This window comes from Drosophila ananassae, chromosome 2L (genome assembly GCF_017639315.1).
Source record: "Drosophila ananassae strain 14024-0371.13 chromosome 2L, ASM1763931v2, whole genome shotgun sequence".
Classification (NCBI taxonomy): domain Eukaryota; kingdom Metazoa; phylum Arthropoda; class Insecta; order Diptera; family Drosophilidae; genus Drosophila; species Drosophila ananassae.
In genome coordinates this window covers 9,326,805-9,349,745 of record NC_057927.1, presented here as the reverse complement: position 1 = coordinate 9,349,745, position 22,941 = coordinate 9,326,805, and the positions used below count along the sequence as shown (strand labels likewise).

General features: G+C 45.6%; 3 protein-coding genes across 9 annotated transcripts in view; 1 reads left to right on the top strand and 2 right to left on the bottom strand.

The window, feature by feature from the left end:
* LOC6500862 (furin-like protease 1) overlaps positions 1-22,941 on the bottom strand; it is a 109,349-nt gene that overhangs the window by 26,927 nt on the left and 59,481 nt on the right. For 6 of the 7 annotated variants that reach the window (XM_001954020.4, XM_032451915.2, XM_044714134.1 and 3 more), the window contains one exon: positions 20,632-21,476. In XM_001954020.4, the coding sequence (XP_001954056.2) occupies positions 20,632-21,402 (771 nt within the window). In that variant the 5' untranslated portion in view covers positions 21,403-21,476. Of the gene's footprint in view, positions 1-215; positions 472-20,631; positions 21,477-22,941 lie in introns of those variants that run through there. The other variant, XM_032451925.2, reaches the window with a different exon arrangement.
* LOC26514404 (leucine-rich repeat-containing protein 15) lies at positions 5,727-7,453 on the bottom strand. The gene has a single exon (XM_014911799.3). It carries the CDS (start codon positions 7,329-7,331, stop codon positions 5,910-5,912), a length of 1,422 nt encoding a protein of 473 aa, XP_014767285.1. The 5' UTR covers positions 7,332-7,453; the 3' UTR covers positions 5,727-5,909.
* On the top strand, positions 8,203-9,120 carry LOC6499725 (collagen alpha-1(VIII) chain). The gene is made up of 2 exons (XM_001954021.4): positions 8,203-8,268; positions 8,326-9,120. Exons 1-2 carry the CDS (start codon positions 8,244-8,246, stop codon positions 9,084-9,086), a joined length of 786 nt encoding a protein of 261 aa, XP_001954057.1. The 5' UTR covers positions 8,203-8,243; the 3' UTR covers positions 9,087-9,120.

Here is a 22,941-nt window from a genome sequence, read left to right as displayed (position 1 = left end):
ACCCAAGTCGGATCCCTAACCTTTCCCCGAATTCCATTGTTGTTGTTACCCCTTTTTTCCAGCTGTTGGAAAACGTTTGCCGTCGTCATTGTCGTCGCCACGCTGTCTGGTCTTTGGACCTTTTGTGTTGTGTTCTGTATTTTTTTGGGTGAATTATAAATTATGAAGAAAGTTTGTGGGTGTGGTAGCTGTGTGGGGGAGCTGTGAGCTCTGTTTCCTGCTACATAATTGCAAAGTGGAAGCGAGACAGGGAAGAGAAGGAAAAACACACAAGGCGTGGCACGGGGGAATGCTCACTTCCTCAGACATTGAGTGGCAAATGAGTTGCGAGTGAGTCTGGAGTCTAGACACGAGGCCCAGATGATGAAGTCGGGCAGACAGATGATGATTGAAGGGGAAATATAGTTACACGTTCTCCAAGTCATTACTCAGTCGAGCTTGTGGGTGGTGGGATATACGAATGAAGCTTACCTGCAAAGAGAGGAGAGGAATATGAATTAGAATTCAAACGCTTTCAGTGTGGCACTTAATGTAAGGGAGCTGCTCGAATTAATATCAATCAGAAACCAATCCTGTAAACTAGGCAGTCGATCAACTAGCCGGGAGCAGAACAAGACAAACCCAATCAGAATCTATTGCCGGGTCAAGTGAGCCAACAATGGGGCAAGCCAACTTCCCAGCAATATGCTGAATGCCGCAAGCAGCAACTCTCGGCTGCTCCACCATCGCATCGATGTTTATCCTTAAATTCAATTTGCAATTTATAAGATTTTATGTGCTGGTGCTGCTGCTCACTGGGGAGGGTGGGGGAGTAAGCTTGTTATCGGGCTGCCACCCACACTCCCCCTTCCCCTCCCCTCTCTTAATGCGCCCGCCCTGCTGCAGATATCCCACAGATATCCTATAAATTGTGCAGCTGCGCATTCCATGCGAGTAACGCTCAATGCATTGGCCCCAGGAGGACCGGGGGCGGAGGGGCTGCCCCATTGTCCACTGGAGTGGAATGCATGTACTGGCAACTGAGATTCCACCGGAGGAAGCCACCTCTTGGTCAACTGCCAATATCATGTTACGTGGCTTTAAGCAGACTCCCAGCCAACTCTGAAATCCAGCCGAACCATTATCTAATCTTTCTCTCCCCAGGACTCGGATTTCTGTCCCTGTTCCTTTTCTGTGTTCTTCCCTGTCAAATGCAAAGCATTTTCCCCCGGTAGCGACCTGGGAATAATAAGCAAATGATTTGTCATGTTCGCTGGCCGCTCCTCGCCCGCTACCCGCTCCGGAATGCCGCTGGATTCAATTTGCCATGACAAATGCTGGGGACTGGCCATGCTGAAATGCAGCTGAATGCAGCGCAAAATGGAGATTTAAATAGCTGGTTGGGATTCCGGGGAATCTGTCATTCCTCCGTGTTGCCATCGTTCCTTGTTTAGTGCGCAATTACTAGGTTTATTTGCATGTGAAATTCGATTTGAAAATGGGTGCTCCTGGGGGAGAAACTGGAGGCTTTAAAGAGTGAAGAGGATTTTTGAAGTGAAACTTCTTTAGGCGCGTAATGGATTTTCGGGGACGGAGTAAAACCGAGTCAGGATCGACACGAAAATGCGAGTACCCCCACCACCGCTCACCGTTCACTGTCTCTCTTCTCTTCTTTCCTCTCTCTCAGACACCAGCGAACTGCGCCACGCCTCAGAATGCTCTGTGGCTAATGGGAAAACAATTATTATGGTGTCGATTTATATCTCACCAGGTAAATCGATTACTGATATCAAAGATTTTATCCACCATGTGCTTCTGCCATATACAGAGGGTGGTTCGAGGCTATTGAATAAGAATTATCACGAAATTCCTATGATTATTTCGGGAGATTTTAATGTTAATTTCGCGAGGGAAGAATCTGTAGAGTTATTGAACTTTTTCAAAAACACACACTTGGATATTGTTAATGATAGGAACAATAGCACGACTAGACACGGGACAACAATCGATGCAGTTTTTGCACGATTAATTAAGGATTTAAGTGCTCACGTATATATCTCGCACTTTAGTTACCATAACCCAATTATCACGACATTAGGAAATGATATTCATGAAATTGACAATGAAAATGGCACATGATTGGTAAATTGTCATTGTAATTTCTTTGTAATTTTTAATTGTAGTATTGTTATTTATGTAATATTGTATACTTGTGAATAAATTAAAAATTTTTGGAACTATACATTAATCGAACGTCATTCATCTATAAGAAAATATTAGAAAAAGAAAATAGAGAATATATATTAGAAAGAGAGGTTAATAGATAACCTAAGAGAGAAAATAGAGATGATGAAATGAAAATAGAGAGAGAGGAATACTAGAAGTTTCACTTCTGTCTTGCGTAGGCTTGACACACCCTTTTTTATTTATTCCAACTCATCTAACTCGGAGCTCATCTATATTTCAATTGCATTACGCTCATAAAAACCTAAAAAACACCAAGTTTACGCTCCGTAATCCGCCACAAATTATGATTCATTGTGAAAAGTTTGCGGCACTCATTTTAACTAGTTCCCTCCAGACGCAGTTTTATTTCTTTGCCCGTCCTGTGTACATTTGTCTTACGTGCTTTTATGCGCTTTTACTACTTAGTTAAACAATTTGGTTAAAAGTTGGAAAACACAACGCACACTCGCACACACCACACCACACAGCCAAACAAACAGGAAAGCCACTGGTAAAGGATGAAACGTGCGTGCATTAGCAGTCAAATACTTGAGCAACTTTCCTGTTGCTCCTGTGTTCCCGGTGCTACGGTGCTCCAGTGCTTCTGCAAATTAAATGTAACTGCGCCAAAGACACGTACGCCCTAGCGGTAGCCTCCATGCTACCAGGTGTGCAGGCGAGAGGAGCGTGGCAGCCTAATTGCGCCAAAAAGCCAGTTAATAATGGTGCCCAACGCAAACACCAGCCGAAGAGAACAAAGAGCAGCGGGTTTAATTGAATTCGAGAGGGCATATGTATTTTTTGTTTCCCAATTAGTCGGGAACAATTAAAGTAATAGGTCTGATGAAAATACTTTCTGATTAAAAATTTTTGCTTCCTGTTAAGGATATTCGACAAAGTGACATTCCTTCTGAATACATTACACATTTTATACAAAAAACAAAACTATTTGTTTTAAGCCAAAGACAATAAATTAAATTAGATTTAAGCCCGTGTGGTGAGCACTAATTGGAAGCGTTACAGCTTCCTTGGCAGCCTGTTGAATTGGTGGAATCGGTTCCAGAGGCCCAAATTCTGGGAGCAGGGATGGCGGAGGGCGTGAGGAAGTTAGGAGCTAATTAAGCGTAAATTTATGCAAACGCATGTTGTGTATACGCCTCGTTTGCCAAACTAGCAACTCACGCACACACACACACACACACACACAAACAGCCAGACAAACCCATAAACTCTCGCATACTCGTATATTATTCATGCTGCCCAATTATGCGCTGCCCACAAAAGTAGGCAACATATTTTTTACTCTCTCTCCCTTCCGCATTTTTAATTTAATGCCACGCCCCCTCCGGGAAGAGCTTCCCAGATTTCCTTTTTTTCTTCTGGCCCGGCGGCTGACCAACTGTTTTTGCCATTAAGCTTTATTTATGAGCCTGCTGCCGGACGGCCAGCCGGCCAGAATATATTTGTTTCTGCGGCAAAGTAAAAATTTGATAAAAATTAGCCCGGATGCCTAATTGCGCCCATAATTGCAGTGGAGCGTGTGCATTGTTTATGGATAATGGGAGGCTATATATAGACGTACGCACACATCCATGAATTATTTTGCACGGTTGTCAGAGCGAAGAAACAGATACCACTAATTATGCAAATTAGTTGCAAAAACCACAGCCACAGAGTGGATGTTGGGCACTATTACCTCTGAACATAACCAGCCACAACCTTGACCCATTATCTTAAAAGTTTCGGCAAACTTTTGCCCCGCCAGATGGCTCCATAAAATAACGAATATTCCGAAAGCTTGAGAAGTTCGATTAAGGTTCCTGCGGGCAGCAGCCAAGGCACTTAAACGCTGAGGCCAAATGCATCGCTACAACATTGTTGGGCAATAAAGTCAACTTAATTACAACAAAGTGGCGAAGCAGGAAATCAAGGTGCTGCCAAGAAGGTGCTGGTAACTCATAACGAGCAACTTTTGTGTGTGCAGCTTTTGTTTTCTTAATGAGTTGCGGCATCCTAGCGTTGGTGGCAGTGGCAGTGGCAGGGACAGTGGCAGGGGGGCAACAACCAGCAAACAACAATTTCATAAACTTGGCCGAAAAAGCATTTGAGCCGAAGACAAGACAAAGTCAGACGGAGCGCCTTTAAAAGGTTAGTGCATATGTTGCACAACGTACTTAGTTAACGAGGATACACTGAGAGGATGCTCCAGAAGTTGTCAAATAAATAAAAGAAATTATTGATATATTTTGTATAAATTGATATATTTTAACAAAACAATTACGAGTTTTGAAACCTTAATATTTCATTTACATTTTCTGCAAGTGTATAGCCTAGCTTACAGGAATTCAGGAGCAGGATTAAAGGAAGCAACAGCAGCAGGAGCAGCACCAATGGCAACAATGGCAGAACAAACGACGCGTCGGATAACGGAAACGGAAGTTGCTTACAAGCGTAGTAAGACTCTTAGAGCGATAGAGAGAGAGGAAGAGAGAGAGAGAGAGAGGGGGAGCGGCAGGATGGCAGGACTGTATCTTAATGGCTTAAGCTTTAAAATGTGCTGCATACTTTGTGGATGCCGCCGAACGCGCGCCCTTTCATCTTTTCAGGATTTTGCATAGAAATTGTCTCTCTTTGGCTCTTTGGCGGAAAGCATTGAAAATGCTAATGATGCTTATTGGAAGCGCTATCGAGGCCCAGACCTCTAAGGCTGCGCCGTCTATAAATCATGAGCTGGCCCGGCCCCCTCCTCCCAAGCTGTATCCGTGCCCGCAGAGCAAACTTTGGCAGTTAACTTTGACTTAACCAACCAGCTCATATCCACAGACATTTGCCCACAACTTGATATCTGTGTGGCAGTTGCAAAAAGTTGCCTGCCACACTTTTCTGCCCAATCAACTGTAAGCCATATTTTAATGGTATTCCCATGTGTGCGAGCGTTTGTTTGTTTTTGTTCACCGTCCTGCCACAGCCCAGACTCCTAGCGAAAAAATATTTACAAAATGTATTTATTATTATCATGGAAGTGTTCAGTAGTGGACGCTGCCGTCCGACCAAATAAAAAATTTAATTCATGCGTCCGACTGCCCGAGTGTGTATCTGTGCGGTTGTACTTGCATCTGTATCTGTATCTGTATCTGTATCTGAGCGCTGCCTGCATTTAATTAAGTTTTGTCGGTTTTTAAGTGCGCCTGTTTTCGCTGCGCCCGATTACGCTGATAAGTTTCATTCGGCGCAAAAAAAATTGTTTATTGCGTAAATATTTTTTGTGTTTTGCATAAAATATTTATGCTATTAAATTGAGCGTTAGCCAGTTTTTTCTCAAGCGCCCAGTTGGTTTTATGGCCTGATAAACTGTTCTAACGTTTATTCACAGGGGAATTTTACAGAAGAAGCTCACACATCCATCAGCGAAATAAAAACATAATTCAATAAAGCTGTTTTTTTAGGTTGAGTCTGTTAAGCGGGTATCTAATTGTACTTATGAAGTGAAAAATCAGGATTCAAACAAAAGAGTGTGATGGTTTCCTAGAGTCCAAGTTGCACTTTATTCGATCGACTTAAATTTACTTAAAATTATCCATTTGTTGCCCGTTTTTGTCAAATAAGTATAAGAATGCGGTTAAATATTTTTGGTTAAATATGGTTGGTTAAATATGCGGTGGTTAAATATTGTTGTGGGTAATATATGGTGGTTAAATAGGCTGTTATAGCTTCATCTTCATCTCCTCCAGCATGCGGTAGACTTTGATGAACTTCTTCTCCACCACCTCGGTGAAGGCCTTGATCTCGTTCCGCACCACCGACAGCTCCATGGCGGCGTCGGAGTTCCCAGAATCGCACTTCTTCGACTGCTTGTCGCTCTCGTACCAACAGGCAATGCCGTCCACGTAGTCGTCCACTAGCTCGGGGGCCGTCACATCCTCCATGAAGGAGATATCCTTGCGCTTAACGAACGAACTCATCAGCAGCTGCAGGAAGTCGCAGTTCCAGTTATTCTGCTGAAAGTAGAAATACTGTAGCGCCTTCAGGCTGTCAAAGATGGTGATCTTTAGCGAGTATATGGAGTTCCCGGATATGTCCAGCATCTGGAGGTGGCTCTGCTTCTTGAACACGCCCTCTGGCAGCTCGTGGGCGTTCGTGGTGGAAAGGTTGAGGCGCAGCAGCGAGGTGAACCTCCTCAAGGGGTTCCCCTGGAGGTTCCCCAGCGGGTTCTGCGATAAATCCAAACTGCTCACGTTCGCGGCCAGCGGGATGTGCGGCATCTCCCTCAGCGAGTTGTTATGCAAGTCCAATTCCCGGACAATGCCATATACCGTCAGTCTCCGCAGGTCGCAACTGTGGGCGATGACCGTGTCCAGCGAAGTAAAGTTCAGGGTCAGCTCCTGTACGATGTTGCCCGAAATATCCAATTGGGTCAGGCGAGGCTGTAGCCTCAGAAGTTCCGATTCGAACGCGCTAAACAAATTCCGTCCCAGATTCAGCTTGGTCAGATTCAAATTCCGGTCGAATAGTCCGCGGGGCAGGGCCTGCAAGCGATTGCCTGCCAGACTCAGCTCCACCAACTTCCTCATGCCACTGAACACTCCAAGGGCCAGCTCCTCCAGCTGGTTGTCCGCCAACGACAGCTCCTTCACCTCCTTCAGGGCGTGAAAACTATGGTTGCCCAGTTGCTTCAGCTGGTTGCCCTGGAGATGCAAGGTGGCCAGGTTGTCGGCGCCCAGGAAGATATTCTTGGGTATATCCTTCAGGCGGTTGTGGCCCAGGTAGAGGGCCATCAGGTTGCTGGCGCCCTCGAACTGCGGCTTCTCGAAGGTCTCCAGCGAACAGTTCTCCATACGCAGCACTTGCAGGTCGGGAAAAGTGTCGAACAGCAAGTGCGGAATCTTGGCAATGCTCGAATTGAGAAAGGTGAGCATTGTCGTCCCGGCGATGGGCGCCTGCGACAGGATAACGTAGTCACTGCGACCGATTTCGACGTTCGTGCAGATGCCGGCACTGCAGTGATCCTGCAGCCACAGGCGTCGCAACTGACCGTTGCCCGAGGGCGGGGCCAGTTGGTGGGACTGCGGCAGCACCACCAACTGGACCACCATCCATCCGAAAAGTGGCCACACCAACATGGCCATCGGAGATTCCACCCGACGTTCGCGATTTCAGGACCGCCGAGATGCGATCCTTTGCGCTCGGGAGCCGCCAACGAAGCGCTCGCCACGGCGCAACCGGCTCAACTGCTTCAACTTTTTCGATCTGGCGATGTCCAAGCTAAATTCTAAAAATCTATAAAACAATAGCCAGCCAGCCAGCAACCAGGGCGACCCGAAATGCGGATGCGGGTGCTTCAATTCAATCGGATCGCACAGAGGGGTCGCGCTCCGCAGTCTTTTTGATTTAATTCAATTAAACCCTGTCCCGGTTTTCTATTCCAAAAATCGTTTCGTGTTGAACTTTCAATTTCGTTCTCGCGCGACAAACCTACTATGTATTTCTCCATACCACACCGAATATGTGTTTCTGCACTCGTTTTATTGCATTTTATCTCTATTTCGGAGCTGTGCTCTGCTGCCCATGTCTGGCTGATGAAAATGAATGTTTTTTAAAGTAGGAAATGGTAAACAAAGACCGACAGGGGTTGCACCAAGGGTTGCTGAATGGAATTTGGTTCTAAAATTAGTTTTTTTTGGGAGAAAAATATTGTAAAAGTGTTTCATACTTCAATAAACAAGACAATGGACATGAAATCCATTACATGGATTCTGTATCTGAAAAAAAGGTTAAAAATGGGAATCTAAAAGTGAATACATGTCTCTAATATATCACTCCGTATCTGCAAAGGGCCATGCCCAATGACTAAATGGTCAAGATTGTGGGATAAACTCAACCAGTTTGGCACGTTGACCTACTTGAAATTGATTGCCTCGCAGATCGCCCAGGGTTGACTGAACTTGGCCACTCCCCAGAATCTTTCCACAGATCCTATCTTCGCGAAGAGTTTGGTATAAAAGTGGCCGCAAGAGTTAAAGCCTCATTAGTGTACTGACATGAATCGCGGAGTGCAAATATTAGGTGAGCAACTAGTAGTTTTCAAATCCGAGAACCGAAAACTAACCGCATTTCCTTTAGTGATCTTGGGTCTGGTCTGCGGCAGTCTAGCGCGCATCCCAAACCTTGTTCGGGTCATTGGAGCGGCTCGTAGTGCTGTGGACCTGGATGTGGATGAGCCAAGCGGTCCTCAGATTGTGCTTTACTCCCAGGGCGACATCGCTTCGGCCAGATCAGATGACTCCGAACCGACTTTCCACGAGCCACAGATCAGGGAGGAAGTGGCCGAATCGGAGCTCGACAAGGACAGTCGCAAGGTTCCGGACTACCTCTACTCCAACTCCATTCCCATGGTCAATGACCAGAACTTGAAGTATGTGGTGCCCCAGCTGGCCAACTTGCCGGTGGTCTACGGGCCCCCCATCCTTCCCAATGGAAACACCAAGAACGGATTCAGCCAGAACCAAGGAAGCGGTCTTTCCTACGTGGTGGTTCCTCGCGTCCAGCTGGGCTTCAATGTCCAGGGCCAGTCGGGCCTGAAATGGCCAATTGTGAACCAGTTCCTTGGCGAGTCTCAGGCCGCCGAGAAGGAGGAGCCTCTGCCACCGACTGCCTACATCCCTATTCCAGTGCCCGGACCTCCGGGCCCACCCGGTCCCCCAGGGCCGCCTGGTATGCGAGGACCTATTGGACCCACTGGACCACGGGGCCAGCGAGGACCTCCAGGTGAGCCAGGTGCGTCCCCAGCCCAGAAGCCGCAGGGTATTTGGTACACCCAGACTGGCAACAGCAATTCCAAGCCTCAATACGCCCAGCCCTTCTCCACCGCCTACCAGAGTTAACCGAAAAACCAATTAAAATACTAATGCGATTCTAATAAAGGTCGTTGAATTTAACTTTGGAGGGGAAGTCTTTTAAGGCCACATTGCTCCTGTCGAATGCGAAGCTCTTAGGGCTTGACTATGTGTGTTTACAGGATGTGGTCGCGGGAGATAGTATCTACCACGCGATTCGTCCAATCGCACACCATATATATCCCATTTCGTTTACTTTATTCCCCATTACGGCATCCTCTCTAATCTGCGATTACCGGCGGTGGTCGGTACACTTGCACCTCAAAGAGCACGTCGGTGGCATTATCTGCTGAATCGTATCTATATAGCGCAATATACGCCATATCTATTGTAACGAGTGTGTCAAAGCGCTGTGGTCAGGCCATAAAAGGTCTCTCGGAAAGGAATGGTCGTGCTTGGTGTCACTTAATGGCGACACACTCACACTCACACCCAGCACCCAGCACCCAGCACCTAGCAGTGCCCCCGCGCTCGTGCAGACGTAAGCATTATGATGATTGTGTGTAATTTACATGGATTTTAATATCGCTCATCTAGGCATCTAGGGGGAGGTAGCAGGGCATTTGTTGTTTGTTTTTCTGCTGTCAGTCTTTTATTATTTGTTGCCCCATTGACGGCGGCACCTGAAACCCGATTGCCATCTCTGTTGCTCGTTTAGAAAATGGTGCCAGAACCCAGCACCCAACACCCAGTACCCAGAACCAGCCATCAGAGTCATTTAGTTTTTATTGCTCTTTAGTGGCTCTCTACCCAGCTCTTGGCATCAATTGATACGCAGCACGCATTTGTTTCAATTAAATGAAAATGCTTCGTACGGCTTAGAGCTGCACCAGTTCGCTGCTGTGGGTTTTGGGGCTTGGGGCAAACAAAATGATAGATGGCTTTGTGAAGGAAGCTCCACCCAATCCCCTTAACATTCCCTCCTAACTGTGGAAACTTTCTTATCTCCGAATGTAAAACGAAACTCAGACAAAACAGCAAATGTCAAGGCGGAATGACAGGACATGATTATGGCGTCGGAAGAGCCTGGAAAAAAGCAAAGAAAAGAATTCTGAGCACATGTTTTCACCCTTCGAAGGGCGGGGCGGCCGAAATTGTTCCATTTAACCGAGTGGAAGGACGAGTGTGAGTGCCTATCTGTGTCTTGTGCGAATGAGATTTGAATTAAAATGCTTCTTTGTTTGTCGTTGTGGCAACACCTGACTAATTAGGACTCTTTCTCCGGGGAGACCGCGCTCATATACACATCAAAAGAAGCTGTGTCTGTGTGTGTGGCACCTGCTGATCAAGTTAAAATGTTAATAAATATGATTATCGTGCTGTGTTCGCTGCCCGACTTTCCGCCATTAAAATGATTATGGCAATAAATAATAAAGTGTTGCGGGCTGTTTTCTGCGTGTCTTGGCAGCTGGATGGTACAGTGGGAGGTAGACACATTCGGGAAGTAACCTCTTTGATGTGGCTCCCGAATATGGCAGGCACGTGGCGTATGATGAGTTTGGTAGAAGGGAATCTACTTTTCGGGTGTATTTGAAATATTTCCTTATATTTATATATCTAAAAATATAAACTAATTATCAAATGGCTGGAATACCTCTGTTCTTTTATGTGATTCATTTGAAATTGCTGATATTATTTATTTAATTTCAATCAATCAAATATTTATTTAATTTCAATCAATCAAATAAACGTAAAGAGGTCGTAAAATAAATATTGACTTGCGAACAAATCAAACGCTTTGAAATATTCAAGAAAACAATGTAAAGTCAATGTTATTACAGTTTTAACAGCGCAACCCCATTCATAAAAACCTTTCCAATAAATATGAGCCGTAATTCTATTCGAAAAAATCATACAAAGAAAGCAATAAAAGTTAGTCAATTAAATTCCAAAGTCCACAAGGGCCGAGAATACTAAAATAAACAAGAAGTTCAGCCCTCAAACTCCATCAAATCGCCACTTAACTATCCCAGTTAAGTAAAAAATGCTTTAATAAAAAATGCCTGCAAAATATTTGCCATGGACTATGGAGAAAAGAGCTATATTCAGGGAATTTAAATAGCCAAGGAATAAAAAAAAGGACTTATCCACGTTGATAACCGTATGCTCTTTCTATATTTAAGTCATAAAGGAATGTATTTACAAAATTATTATTCCAATTATTTATAAAGAATTTATGAAGAAGAATTTTTTGTGTTTAAGTTTTCTTAAAAGTATTATCCTTTAATAAGTGTATTAAAAAAAGGACCCTTGAGAGCAAAAGTCGGGTCTAATTTGCAGGCCAAGTCAGCGAAATGAACACTGGCCGGAAGTACGGCGTTTTGCGTGCAAACTGACAATTTAAACAAAACAGCAGGATAGCAGAAGGAGACCGAGGACCAGCCAGAGCTGGAATCTCGAAAAAAAATTAAACCTTGGCCGGATATAATAGAATGAGGCAGTACTGGGCGGGACAGGATGAACGGCTGCAGCGGAAGCTCCGCCATTTTCATGCCAGCTTTGCACTTGCATATTTCATGAGCCTTAAATTTATGAAGACGCGATGGGAATGTCCTGAAAGGACTGCGCGTGGCACTCCAATAGCGATTCGATCGAGTGCCTTGGACAGTGGCAAGCACTTAGTGCTTAGTGCCCCGAATTCGGTTCTAATAATTCGCACACTCGATTATTATTTATTCATTCGCTTTGCATTTGCATCCGAAACGCGGCTCGAATCGATTAATATTTTATGGAAACCGCAGCACGCCAGAGCTGGTCCTCTAGAGACACAGGACATAGAGGGCTCAAGCGGCTTAAGTGCTAATGAAACTTGCTCCTGAAATATTCATGTGGCAGTAAAATGCTCTTTTTGAACTCTCAGTCGGGTTTTGGACTTGTTAGTTGGATTTAGATTAAAGCCGATACTTGAACTTCCGTTTCACTTACTGACAATTCATACTCTCGTTTAGTGTTAGAGTCGCTTACCTGGATGAAGGAAGAACAAGAGCCTGATTAGATATCGTTATATTAATAGTTAAGGATCTGGCTAGAGCTCTACCGGATTTATATGCCCGATATACTGGGGAATGGTATGTGGCCTGTGCCTTCTGCGCAATTATACCACACTCTAATGACTTTTAATTAGCGCACAGATTTGTAAGCAAGCTCACAGAGACATGGTCTTATCTCTGGCCACGTCCTGTTTGCTGTCCCCCCCTCCACTTGTGGGCTGGGCTAAGCTCAGGTGTGGTTTGTCTGGGCCGGATTCAATTTTTTCCCTTGCCCATTGCCCGTTCCATTTCATTGCACAATGACCATAAAAATGGCCCAAAGCGGCGGACTTGGCTCGGCAAGGACCGAATCCTTAATTACCATTACACAAGCTCACATGTAGGTAAACAAACAGTCGTGGTTAGAAGCTTAGGGACAACACGATTTAGTCGAAAAGTACCCTTTGGGTAAAGGACACTTTCAACACTGCTAGAAGATTTATATAAATTTTAATTTAAGACCAGTTACTCTTTACCTACTATTTTGGCCACAACCGTAGGCAAGTAAAACAGTTTAGCTTAGCTTTCCTTCTTCCCCATTGTTGTCATTATTATTCATAACTTGGCAGACAGTCGCTTTTATTTATGCTCCCATTTGCACAATAGCCAGGACTCTGCCCCGAGCGAGCCACCTCTTGCCACCCCTTGTAATAGGTGTTAATGTGTTTTATTGTTCTCGGGCAGCCAGGTGGCACACTACCTGTGCAGGCACTGTCTGGGCAAATAAATGAACTTGACTGCTGCGCAATGAGACAGAAATCTTAATGGAATTACGGATCTCGAACGTTGTGTAATCAAGTCGAGGCAGCCCCAGCTCTAAGCCAGACACAGCGCCTTAATTTTGGTCCTTTGGCTAATATGCCTCCTGCCCTTTCGCTCGCTTGGTGCAGGTTGTCCTCTGGTGCAGACAGAAATGATTCTGACAAGTGTCAATCTGGTGTCGCACACACTGAGCGACAGTCTCCTGTTCTGGGGCCTCCTCCCTTTCGCCTCTTCACATGTGTTAGTGGCGAAAATGCTTTCATTACGCTTCAAGTGGAATGCCGAGTGGGCTACTTGACGTTGAACGCGACTTTGAAGCCGATGCTGATGCTGATGCTGATGCTGATGCTGATGCTAAGGCCCTTGGCAAAGCCATGATGTGGCCATGAACGAGGGCTGCATCGACCGAAAGGCAGACGGAAGCTGGTGAGGCAAGCCTAAAACTATGCAACACATTTTATTTTTGGATTACAGCCTTTCTGCCGAAATGATTCAGCGAACAAGAATGCGACTCAAATGCAGGCTAAGGTCAGTGTGCAAGTTCAATAAACACACATCCTTGCACACACACGAGGACAGGAAGAGCCCCGACACAGAGGCGCACACTCGCCCCTAATTGCAGCGTTGATTGCCATCCGTTTTGTGCGTCCTCTTTCAATGTCACATGGCAGGCAGGACAAAACGCTTTTGTATCGTGTAGAACTTTTTGAATGCATGCCAAAAACCGTGACGAGAACAAAGATTCAATGGGAACAGCCCCCCGCCTGGATGACTCTACAAAGGAATAATCGTCGCTAAATTTATTATTCTGTCAACTAAAAACCGTTTCCATCAAGTTGATCAAAAGTAGAAAAAGTGAAACCGAGAGTGCAGAACTAAATGCATTTTTCATCAGGCAATAACGGCTGGTAATCCCCTCACAACGCTTGCAATGTTTCGTTTTTCCCACTCGCAGGCACTTCAGCACAAATCCATCTAAATCAGCCCTCTCCCACACATAGCCCTCCTCGCTAAGCGGCACTTGAATGTGTCGGTGGCAATTAAAATGCCAATCCATTCCCACAAACACGGCCATGATATATGAATGTGGCTCTAATAACTCAAATTGTCGTTCGGCATGCGGGCTAAGTGGAACTGCAGGCAGTGTATGGCGGCAGGTACACACACACACAGGTGGGGCAGGTCATCAGCTAGATCAATAATTTATTGTGACAAGGGAGAGAGCGGCAATCATCAATTAAACGCATGGCGATAAGGCCTTAAATCGATTCCGAAAGAATTATTTTTCATTCAAGACTGGGGAGAATGTGTTTAGAATTACGGAAAAGCTTCGACAGGCTAAAACCTTGTTAAAAGCTCTTTCTAAACATGTTGCCTGCTTACGCGGCGTATACTTAATTTTATACGAAGCATGCGCTTACCACGGCCAGCGCGGCGTATACTTGATTACTTGATACTACGCAGGGTATGCCAGAACTTTTGTTTCTATTCAACAAAAAGGCTATAGAGAGAAAACCAGAATATGCAGGATGATTGAATCAAACGGTCGACGGTCAAATATTAAATTTCCATATTGGACTAATCAAGCAGAAAGTGTTGATTTGATTCCAATCCGCAGTCATCGCCCCCAAACTGCCATTGTTAACGATTTGTTTGCTCTGAGCTCTGCGGGGCATTGCTGGGAACACTGTACTGTACAGCTGCACAGAGTGGAAAATTTTCAATATTTATGCTGTGGCAATATTTACAGTGATTTTGTAACTTTTCTCCATCGCCGCTCCTGGCCTGCTCCTGGCCAGTGCCAGCCAATACACAATCGTTACACTTGATTGAGCAATGTATAAATTTACGAGCTTCGTTTTATTTTGCGCATTTTTTATTGCCCGCTTTCCTGGGCAATTAAAACCGACCCCTAAAACTCAAGTCAACTCTGACTTTTGACGTCGATTGTACTTTGTTGTTCCTGTCTCTCCCCCATCGAGTAGTGACTTTTAATTAAAATCACAGCGGCCATTTACCAGAAGTCACAGTGTGTTTCCTTACTCTCTTTTTTTTAGCATTTTTTTGTGTTTTGTGTCCGCTGCCCATTAGCAATTTTCCACTCCACTGACGGCCGAGCGGCGCCAATTGCTGAACACCAAAGGGGAGGAGATCAGTCGAGAAAAAGCGGGGCGTGCCCACTGAAAGTCCCCAGCAAGACAAAGAAAAAGCGCGATTCTCTAATGATTTTTGCCTGAATATAGAGAAGGAATAAGGGAACCGTGCACCACCTCCTAGTCAGGACAAAAAGCCTAAGTAAGAGGCGTGGCTAAGCCGGGCCCGAAAAACGCCCGTTTGCTTTGGCGCTTGTCTTCCCCGGACTCAGGACTCCTATTTACAAATACTTTGCTTTTCCCTTTTCCACAACCCAGCGGAGGCGAACAAAAAACTGTCAGCGTTCCTAAAAGGAGATAAGCTAAGAAAACACGATGCGATTGGGCGTTAAGAACAACACCACAGAGGAAGACCCGGAGAATGGCTTAGAAAACTTTTTGCGCAGCGTCCTCGGCTCGTTATTCATGTTTTGTTGGCGATTTCTTGTTAATGCCGGAAAGCGGAAAAGGACTACCCAAAATATGCATTTAAATATGCTACAAAAAACGGCAAAAAATTCCTAACAGAAGGATAGCCACAAAGAACTATTCTTTCGGGTCAAGTGAAGTGAAGCTCTCTGGGGTTGATGATTGAAATTGACTGAAATGGAATCTATAATAATTATGCTGTGTAGAACATATTTATTCTGACATCTGCTGCTCAAAGAGACTCCAATTTCAATTACCTGAAAATGAAAAAGTGCCTCGATAACAGGATATCGAGCCAGTTCAAATGGCTCCACGCGCCTGTCCCATAAATTTAGCTAATTATTTTTACGGCCTGCTGTGGATCATAAACATCAACTTTATCACCATTACCGGCAATGTTCCTCGCTTGTGGGGCAGGTCATCGAAAAAGAATATGTTGGAGGAAAATATAAGCTCTTTAAAGACAAGATTCGGGTGTTCCCATTTCAGGACAATGGAGTCGAGGTCAATGCAAATTTTCTGGCAAAAAGTTTGCAATGAATTGCGAAATATTTATTAGCTCCATCCGAACTTTTCCGCAGCATTGGCAAATGCACAAAAACTTTCCGGCACAGACATTCCGGCATCCATACCCGGGCCGGGTTTCAATCATTGATTCATTTGCGGCACAAAAGTGCTAAACTTAATTCCACTCGACGCAGACAAATAAAATATGTTGCTCGCCGAGTTGGCGAGTGACGGAGAAACTTTCAGCAGCCACACGTATATCCTTACGTGCGGCTCTACTGGGATACACAGGAGTTGTATTGAGTCCTTCGGCTCGGCTCACTCTCATTTCACACTCAATCGAATTGCGGGCTTACATATTCAATTAGGACTAGCAGTCGCTCAGGCCCCCAGTCGGCTGGGGGTCCTGTCTGGTGCAGGCGAGCTGCACCGAAGAAACTTTGACAAGCCTCCAGGATCAATGGCGTAAAGGCAGAAAATTATGTAAACTTTCTGCTATTCGCCATGTCATGTGATTAAAGTTCTGCTTCTGCAAGTTGCTGCTTCTACACAGCCAGCCTCCAGTTTTTGCTATTTGCATAGGGACCAAAGTTTTGTGACAATTGTAAGATCCTGTCAGGGGAAAGGGGCGTGCCACTGCCGGGGGCCGGTGTGTGTTGCGATGTTACTAAACAAAAGTTAAGTCATAAATATTTTCCGAGTTTTTGACTTAAAATTTATCAACGATATCCGGCTTGCAGGCACGCGAAATCCGAACAAAGGACACGCACGCCTTCTCACACACACACACACTTGTGCTTATCCACAAATACGCCTGCCATTACGAGTGTGTGTGTGTGTGTACAGGCACACCCGCCATACACACCTACAACAATATTTAACTTTGCCTGGTAACCGGCAACTGGCAGTGGCAAAGTTCCTCGACATGGAAAAGTGCAAAAAAATATTTGGAAAATTTGTCAACTGGGGTTAAAGTTGAGCCACTGCTTCTCCAACTACTTAACTCTGCGTGGTTAAATTTATAAATGCAATTTGGCAAAAATGACAGCTGTACATAGCTCCCACGGAGGCAGAGAGGATGCAGCTGGATGTCGGGATAAAAAGAGTCAAGTACAAGAAGATATATGTTTTTAGATCCATGCCACCTTCGAACTATACTCCCCTAGGCCCTAAAAAGAACTGAACCTCATTATCTAATGTCTTACCTTAGTGCCTGACATCTTGTCAGATTGTTAGCCAATTAAGGTCTATAAAAAGTGTACCTTTTCTACTTAAGTGTCCCTTGCGACCAAAGGTTTAAAAAAAAAGCAAATGGAAAGAAAAAGGGTTGAGGCTGTGGCTCCAGGACCTTATTAATGAGCCGTTGACCTTTTTCCAAGATGGCTTACAGCAAAGGGCTTCCAGGTGCGCAGTGGATGTCCTCAAAGGATGCGACAGTCTGCCGGCCAGTGATTTTAATTACGCGGATGCAGTAACCGTGCGATGCAACCGCAGGCAAGAGGCACACACAAAATCAATCAATCCGTCATTCGATCAATAATTCAGGCCTACCGGGTCGGGTTAAGAAAGTGGCAAATTAATTAAAAAAGCAGAAGTCATCCCAAAAAGGCAAATAAGGTGAGCAAAGTGGAGTCGGCTCGACTCCATGGCAAAAGCTTTTAACGTCGTCCCCGGCATCGCCATCGCCACCGCCTTCTTTTATTTTCCTTTTTCCCAATTAAATTGATGAGTGGCCGAGGCCGAGGGATTTATCAGCACCAGCCCAGAAAGCTGCCAGAGACAATAGGAGCTTAAGCAGGGACGAAGGACGAGGCTGGAGCATGAGGACGTAGCATGAGGAGGACCAGGAAGCCAAAGAGCTGCACCAGCAGGCGGACAAAGACCGAGTGTTATGTAAATGACGCTACACAAAAGACGAACAATGAAAGGATGCTTCTGGTTGGCGAGGAATCGGAAGAATAAGGCGGGACCGGAAGAACTAAAGCCAGATAAGCAAATGACAAACAACAGCGGGAGGAATTAGAGGTCCTGCAAAAAGCACTTCATGCCAAGGTGCCCTATATTTTTTATTGTGAGTCCTAAGCACTTTTCCATTCCAACTGTTTATCGAGCTGAATCCAGTTTGGGCAAAAAATGAAATTAAAAGAGCCTCCTAATGAGTTTTTTAATTGTTCTGTGGAGCAGAAAAAAGTCCCCTCATCGGAATGAAAAATTGCTTCCTTAATACGTTTCTTATACACTTTCCACCTTAGCCACCAAATAGGGGAAACTTATCAGAAAGCCTATTAAATTTTATGGCAGATAGTAAGTTTTTCATTTTCTTAGGACTGTGGTGTCTAAGAAACTTTTCGTTTTTATTTTATCATAATTTTGGTGCCAAAAAGTTGGTTGATTTCTGAAAACTTGCCGGTCGACGGCCAGAACAAGAAAACTGACTGGCAGCAGAGTACATGTAGATGGAGCATCGCTTTCATTAAAACTTCTGGCACAACGCATTTGTTGATGTTTCCTGCATTCGGCTGGAAGTTGTCACTCCGCCCTCAAGGAAAACAACATAAAACACCAGCAACGCAGAAAGTTGAGTTCCGAAAAGGCAAAAGTCGGGTGGTTCCGCCACTTCATCTTTATGCTTCTATTAATTGTTTTTGCTGCTGCAGTCGCACTTCTAACTTGTTGTTTGGGGAGTGGGTTTAGTTTTTAGTTTTTAACGCTTGTCGAAGTGGCAGAGGGCGAAGGGCGAAGCTGGTTGCAAAATACAACATCGGAAACAGAAACACGAACAAGTGGGAAATGTTTGGCAACACTTTCGGCGAGTTATGTTTCAAATGTTTCGAGGGCGGCAAGTTCCTGTGAGGTGAAGCTAAGCGGAACGAGGTTGAATTTCAGCTGGAAAGGTGGGAGTTCCGCTCAGCACCCTGACTACTGGGGTTATGTGTTTGATATATAAAGCGCTTCAATGATATTTACTTTTAAAAGTATCGTGTTTTCTTGTAGTCTTCGCTATAGTTTATATTTCAAACATCCAAAGTCAGGGACTACAATGAAACTGTACACTTTTGGCAGAACAAGTAATTAATGTTATTGCGTGTTATTATCCCCGTAATTCCCAGTTCCCTGAAACGTACAAATCGCTTAGCTGCTACTGGCCGTTTCTGGCAAATGACTCGTTCATTTTTCATCTGCCAGCAATCAAGTTGGCAATTAATAAACGTAAGTAAGGCAGAAAGTCTAGGATTCATTTCCACTTCCGCTCCACTCCGCAAACGGAGGACGCCGTTTCGGGCGTCATCTAATTATGCAAAATGGAACATTTCGTTTTGCCGACGGTGTCTGCTGCTCCGCGCCTTCAGGTCTTCCCGCCTTAAGTTGGATTCTTTTAACAATGCCATTTAAAATTAATTTTCAATTAACTTTCGCGGACCGCTTCCGACCATCTACCATCTGCTGCCCCCACTTCCGGCCCAACTATGCAGTTGGGTAGGAGTGCTAACAAAAGTTTTGTGTGGACGCCTTCTCCATAAATTGAATTTTCCGCCTTTTGTTTCTGCCAATTAAGTCAATGGCGAAGGACCGCGCTGGGCCATTGTGAGTGATACTAATTTCCACCGACACGGAGGCTACTTAAGTCCTTGCCTCCCATTTCAAAACATTCCCGGCTCCCGACTCCCGATCCCCCAAACAAAAGGGATCTCGTGTAAGGGAAATCGACACGGTTGAGCTTTTCGTGGCTCGGGCTGCCTCGCATCCGGGCACCTGCGTGCCGCCTGCCGTTCCACAATTGAAAACCCAAATGCCAGGTTCCATTTGAGGCTGACAGCGCCGCCGGAGGACTTAACCCTTGGCAGCAAAAAAAAGAACTGTTCGGACTGCATTTTACTTTCAGATGCTCCGTAGGATGGCGGCTGTTAGGGCATTAGTTGTTGCCCTTACACTTAAAGCATTCAATAGAAGGGCCAAAAAGACTCAAGTTGGTGTTCCAATTCAAATTCCAAAACAGTGAGTCGAACAACCCATTTCTCCCAGTGTTGTTTACTAGCAGCTTTCGCAAATCCGCCCCCAGGTCCTGCCTCGCCAGGACTGCCTTGTTTTATCGCAAACGATGCCATTACGGGGCGATTTGAGCTCCATTTGTGCTGGCCATTTCCATCGCAAGGATAACTTGACAGTCACTTAGCGGGTTCGCGTCTGGCCTGGCGGCAGGAGGCAGGAGTAGGAGATGCCAAAGGTGTATGTATCGAGTACATGCACCAAATGCTCTAGGATTAAGCTTGTCCGGCTGCAGCACCTGGGCCCGCCACCCGCCACTTCCAGTGACTGACAATGCAGGGGAGCAATGCAAAATGGCAAAGCACTGATTTCAGCTCAAGCTTCGTCCACATCAACATGTCCCCCGGACTTTTCCAGAACTTCTTCCTTTCATAACGAGAAACTCTTTTCGGGAGCAAGAGTCCTCGGGTCTCTCGGTGTGCGACAAAGTTTTAATAGTCTCGCATTTGAGTCTTCTAATCGTATGCTAACCTGGCTAACGAGTCTCACTGACTGGAGGGCTCGAGGTGTTGCCAAGAAGTTCTTTGCAAAGTGGTAAGGACGATAAAGGACATAGCTATTTAAAGGGTATCCAACAGGGAAGGAATACCAACTACTGTACTAGTTACTACTCATTATATCACTCACCTTGCCCAAATTGACGAAACCATGGTCCTTGGCCACAGCATCGGCCTTGCCGTTGTCTCCGTCGGGTATGTGAACCGCCCAGGTGTGCGTGTAGTGTCCGGCTATTTGGTTCTGTCCTCCGGACCCGGAACTGCCGTACTTTCCATTGCCATTGCTGTTGCTGTTGCTGGGCGTTAGCTTGGCCCGGCCGTCCGTCTCGTAATCGAGGACGTAGGGCGGAAGGACGGGCGACTGCCCATTGGGATCCAGCTTGAGGGGCCGGGATTGGGACGCAGGCGGGGACGGGGGAGCAGGTGGCGGGGCTGCCGATGATGCCACACTTCCGGCCACGAAACCGACATTAAAATTACATAAAAAAACTACGGCACTAATTTGCAGAATTGTCAGCAGCCACGCTTTCGTTCTCGCCAAGTGTCTGCTGGCTGCTTTGTTTCGGTTTCTGCTGCTGCTGCTGCCACTAAGTCTCGGCTGGCATTGCGTTAAATAACTAGTTTTGAATAAATTGCAGTTTAAATTGAAATTTCTTATATCACATTCAATGATTGTTTGCTGTTGTTCTGGCGCGGCTCTCTGCTGACAACTTCTGGCGGCGTGTTGCCCTAATTTGCGAGCATTTAGTTTGTTGCTTTTGCTTTTGTGTTTGTGGCAGCCTCTGTTGTGGATGCTTTTGCAGTTGAAGCTGCTGCTGCTGCTGCTTTTGCTGCTGCTGCTGCTGCTGCTGGTGGTGTTGCTAGTTGGCTCCCCGCTCCATCGCACGACGTCGTTTTTCATTGTGCGTAAGTATTTTTCCAGTTGTTTTGGCGTGCGTTGCTCGGAATGCTGGCTGCCAACGCGTCACTGTGATGCTGCAATAAAGAATTTAGAAAAAATTACACATTAGCCAAGTTAATTAAAGTCATATTCTAAAATTCCTGTTACCAAAGGCCATAGAAACCCCATTTATCTGAGAGATAATTATCCAGAAAGCCTTGCCTTCCTTTGGCCAATCAACATAACGAATTGCCTGTAACTGACTGACACATCCAATTTGGCATCCAAAGAAGATGAGTTTGGGCTTGTTACCCAGAGAGGCCGGCCTTGGCTAAAAATATGCACACAAGCCTCCGTCCGCCCATTAATTGGATGGAAAGAATACATATATTTATATTGATTGCCACTTTGCATTGTTGGTAGTGGCTTTTGATCACAAAAACGGGAGAAAAGACACTCCCGGACATAAGCCCCGGGACTACTGCACTGATTGTCACCCGCGGACAAGTTTCGATTGCAAATGAGAATCAACGCTGCCAAAGCCCGGACAGATTCGAGCTGAAACCGGACTAGCAGCCGAGCATCCGGCTAATGCCACTGTCAAAATATGCCCATGACTGATGATGGCCAGAGGCCAGCTCTCCGATTGGCATATTTCGTCTATTGATGGCGGATCTCTGGATTTGGCCAGTCACTTGGCCAGAAAGTCGGCGGAGTGGGCGGCGTAATTAAAGCGAGTGACAGCGGAAATGCCGAGCACTGGGAGATGGATTGCTGAGAGGTTCTGGCCGGGGAGGCCGGGGAGGCTGATGTGTTGTTCGGACGGAGGATTTGACGGCCGGCGACGGAAGCCGATGGTGCGCAATGGTAATCAATGGCTAAGTGGATAGGAAATTGAATTTCATGTGAGGGGGGATGGCTTTCAATCGACCAGGGACTAGACCGGGGCATAAACTGGAATGATTTATCAGAGATCTCCTGCGGAGCTGAAAATGCTATTAAGGTTGTGTGATTAACTCCATGGTGTCTCTATCAATTTATTAACAATATTATTAACTTTAAATCGATAACTGTAAATTAAAACCATCTATTATATCTATAGATAATTACTTATGAAGCAGCCATAAAAATTCCACTCAAAGGCTTTACTTAAAATGCAAAGCTAGACTCGCTTTGCAGCAAAAAGTCAAACTCTTATTAGAAATTCAGAACAGACAGCGTGCTCTGCGCTCCCTCCAGCTTGGCAGCTCACTTTCAAGGCAATGAAATGGACTGTCAACATACTACTGCTCCGCACTGGCCTCCCTCATCCTCCATCGGAAGCCAATGCACATGAATGCACACCGGCGAAGAAGGATCCGGGAGAGCCGCAGGGCGTGAGACTGGGAGAAGGACGAGGACCGGCAACTCCTTTACGTTGACTATGCACCTTTTGTGCTTGAACTTCCTTCCGCATTGAGCCATCGTCAGCACCAACTCCATCAGGAAGGTCCTGCGCCATTGTCCTTCGCCCTTGCCCCCCGATTCTGACTTTGAGTGACGGCATTTGTCAGCGGCAGA

What these genes read in the sequence shown, in the direction of transcription:
- LOC26514404 (XM_014911799.3), bottom strand. Translation starts at nt 7,331, where the DNA reads ATGGCCATGTTGGTGTGGCCACTTTTCGGATGGATGGTGGTCCAGTTG.
- LOC6499725 (XM_001954021.4), top strand. Translation starts at nt 8,244, where the DNA reads ATGAATCGCGGAGTGCAAATATTAG. An exon ending in TCGCGGAGTGCAAATATTAG is followed by an intron (nt 8,269 to 8,325) that starts GTGAGCAACTAG and finishes CATTTCCTTTAG; the next exon opens with TGATCTTGGGTCTGGTCTGC.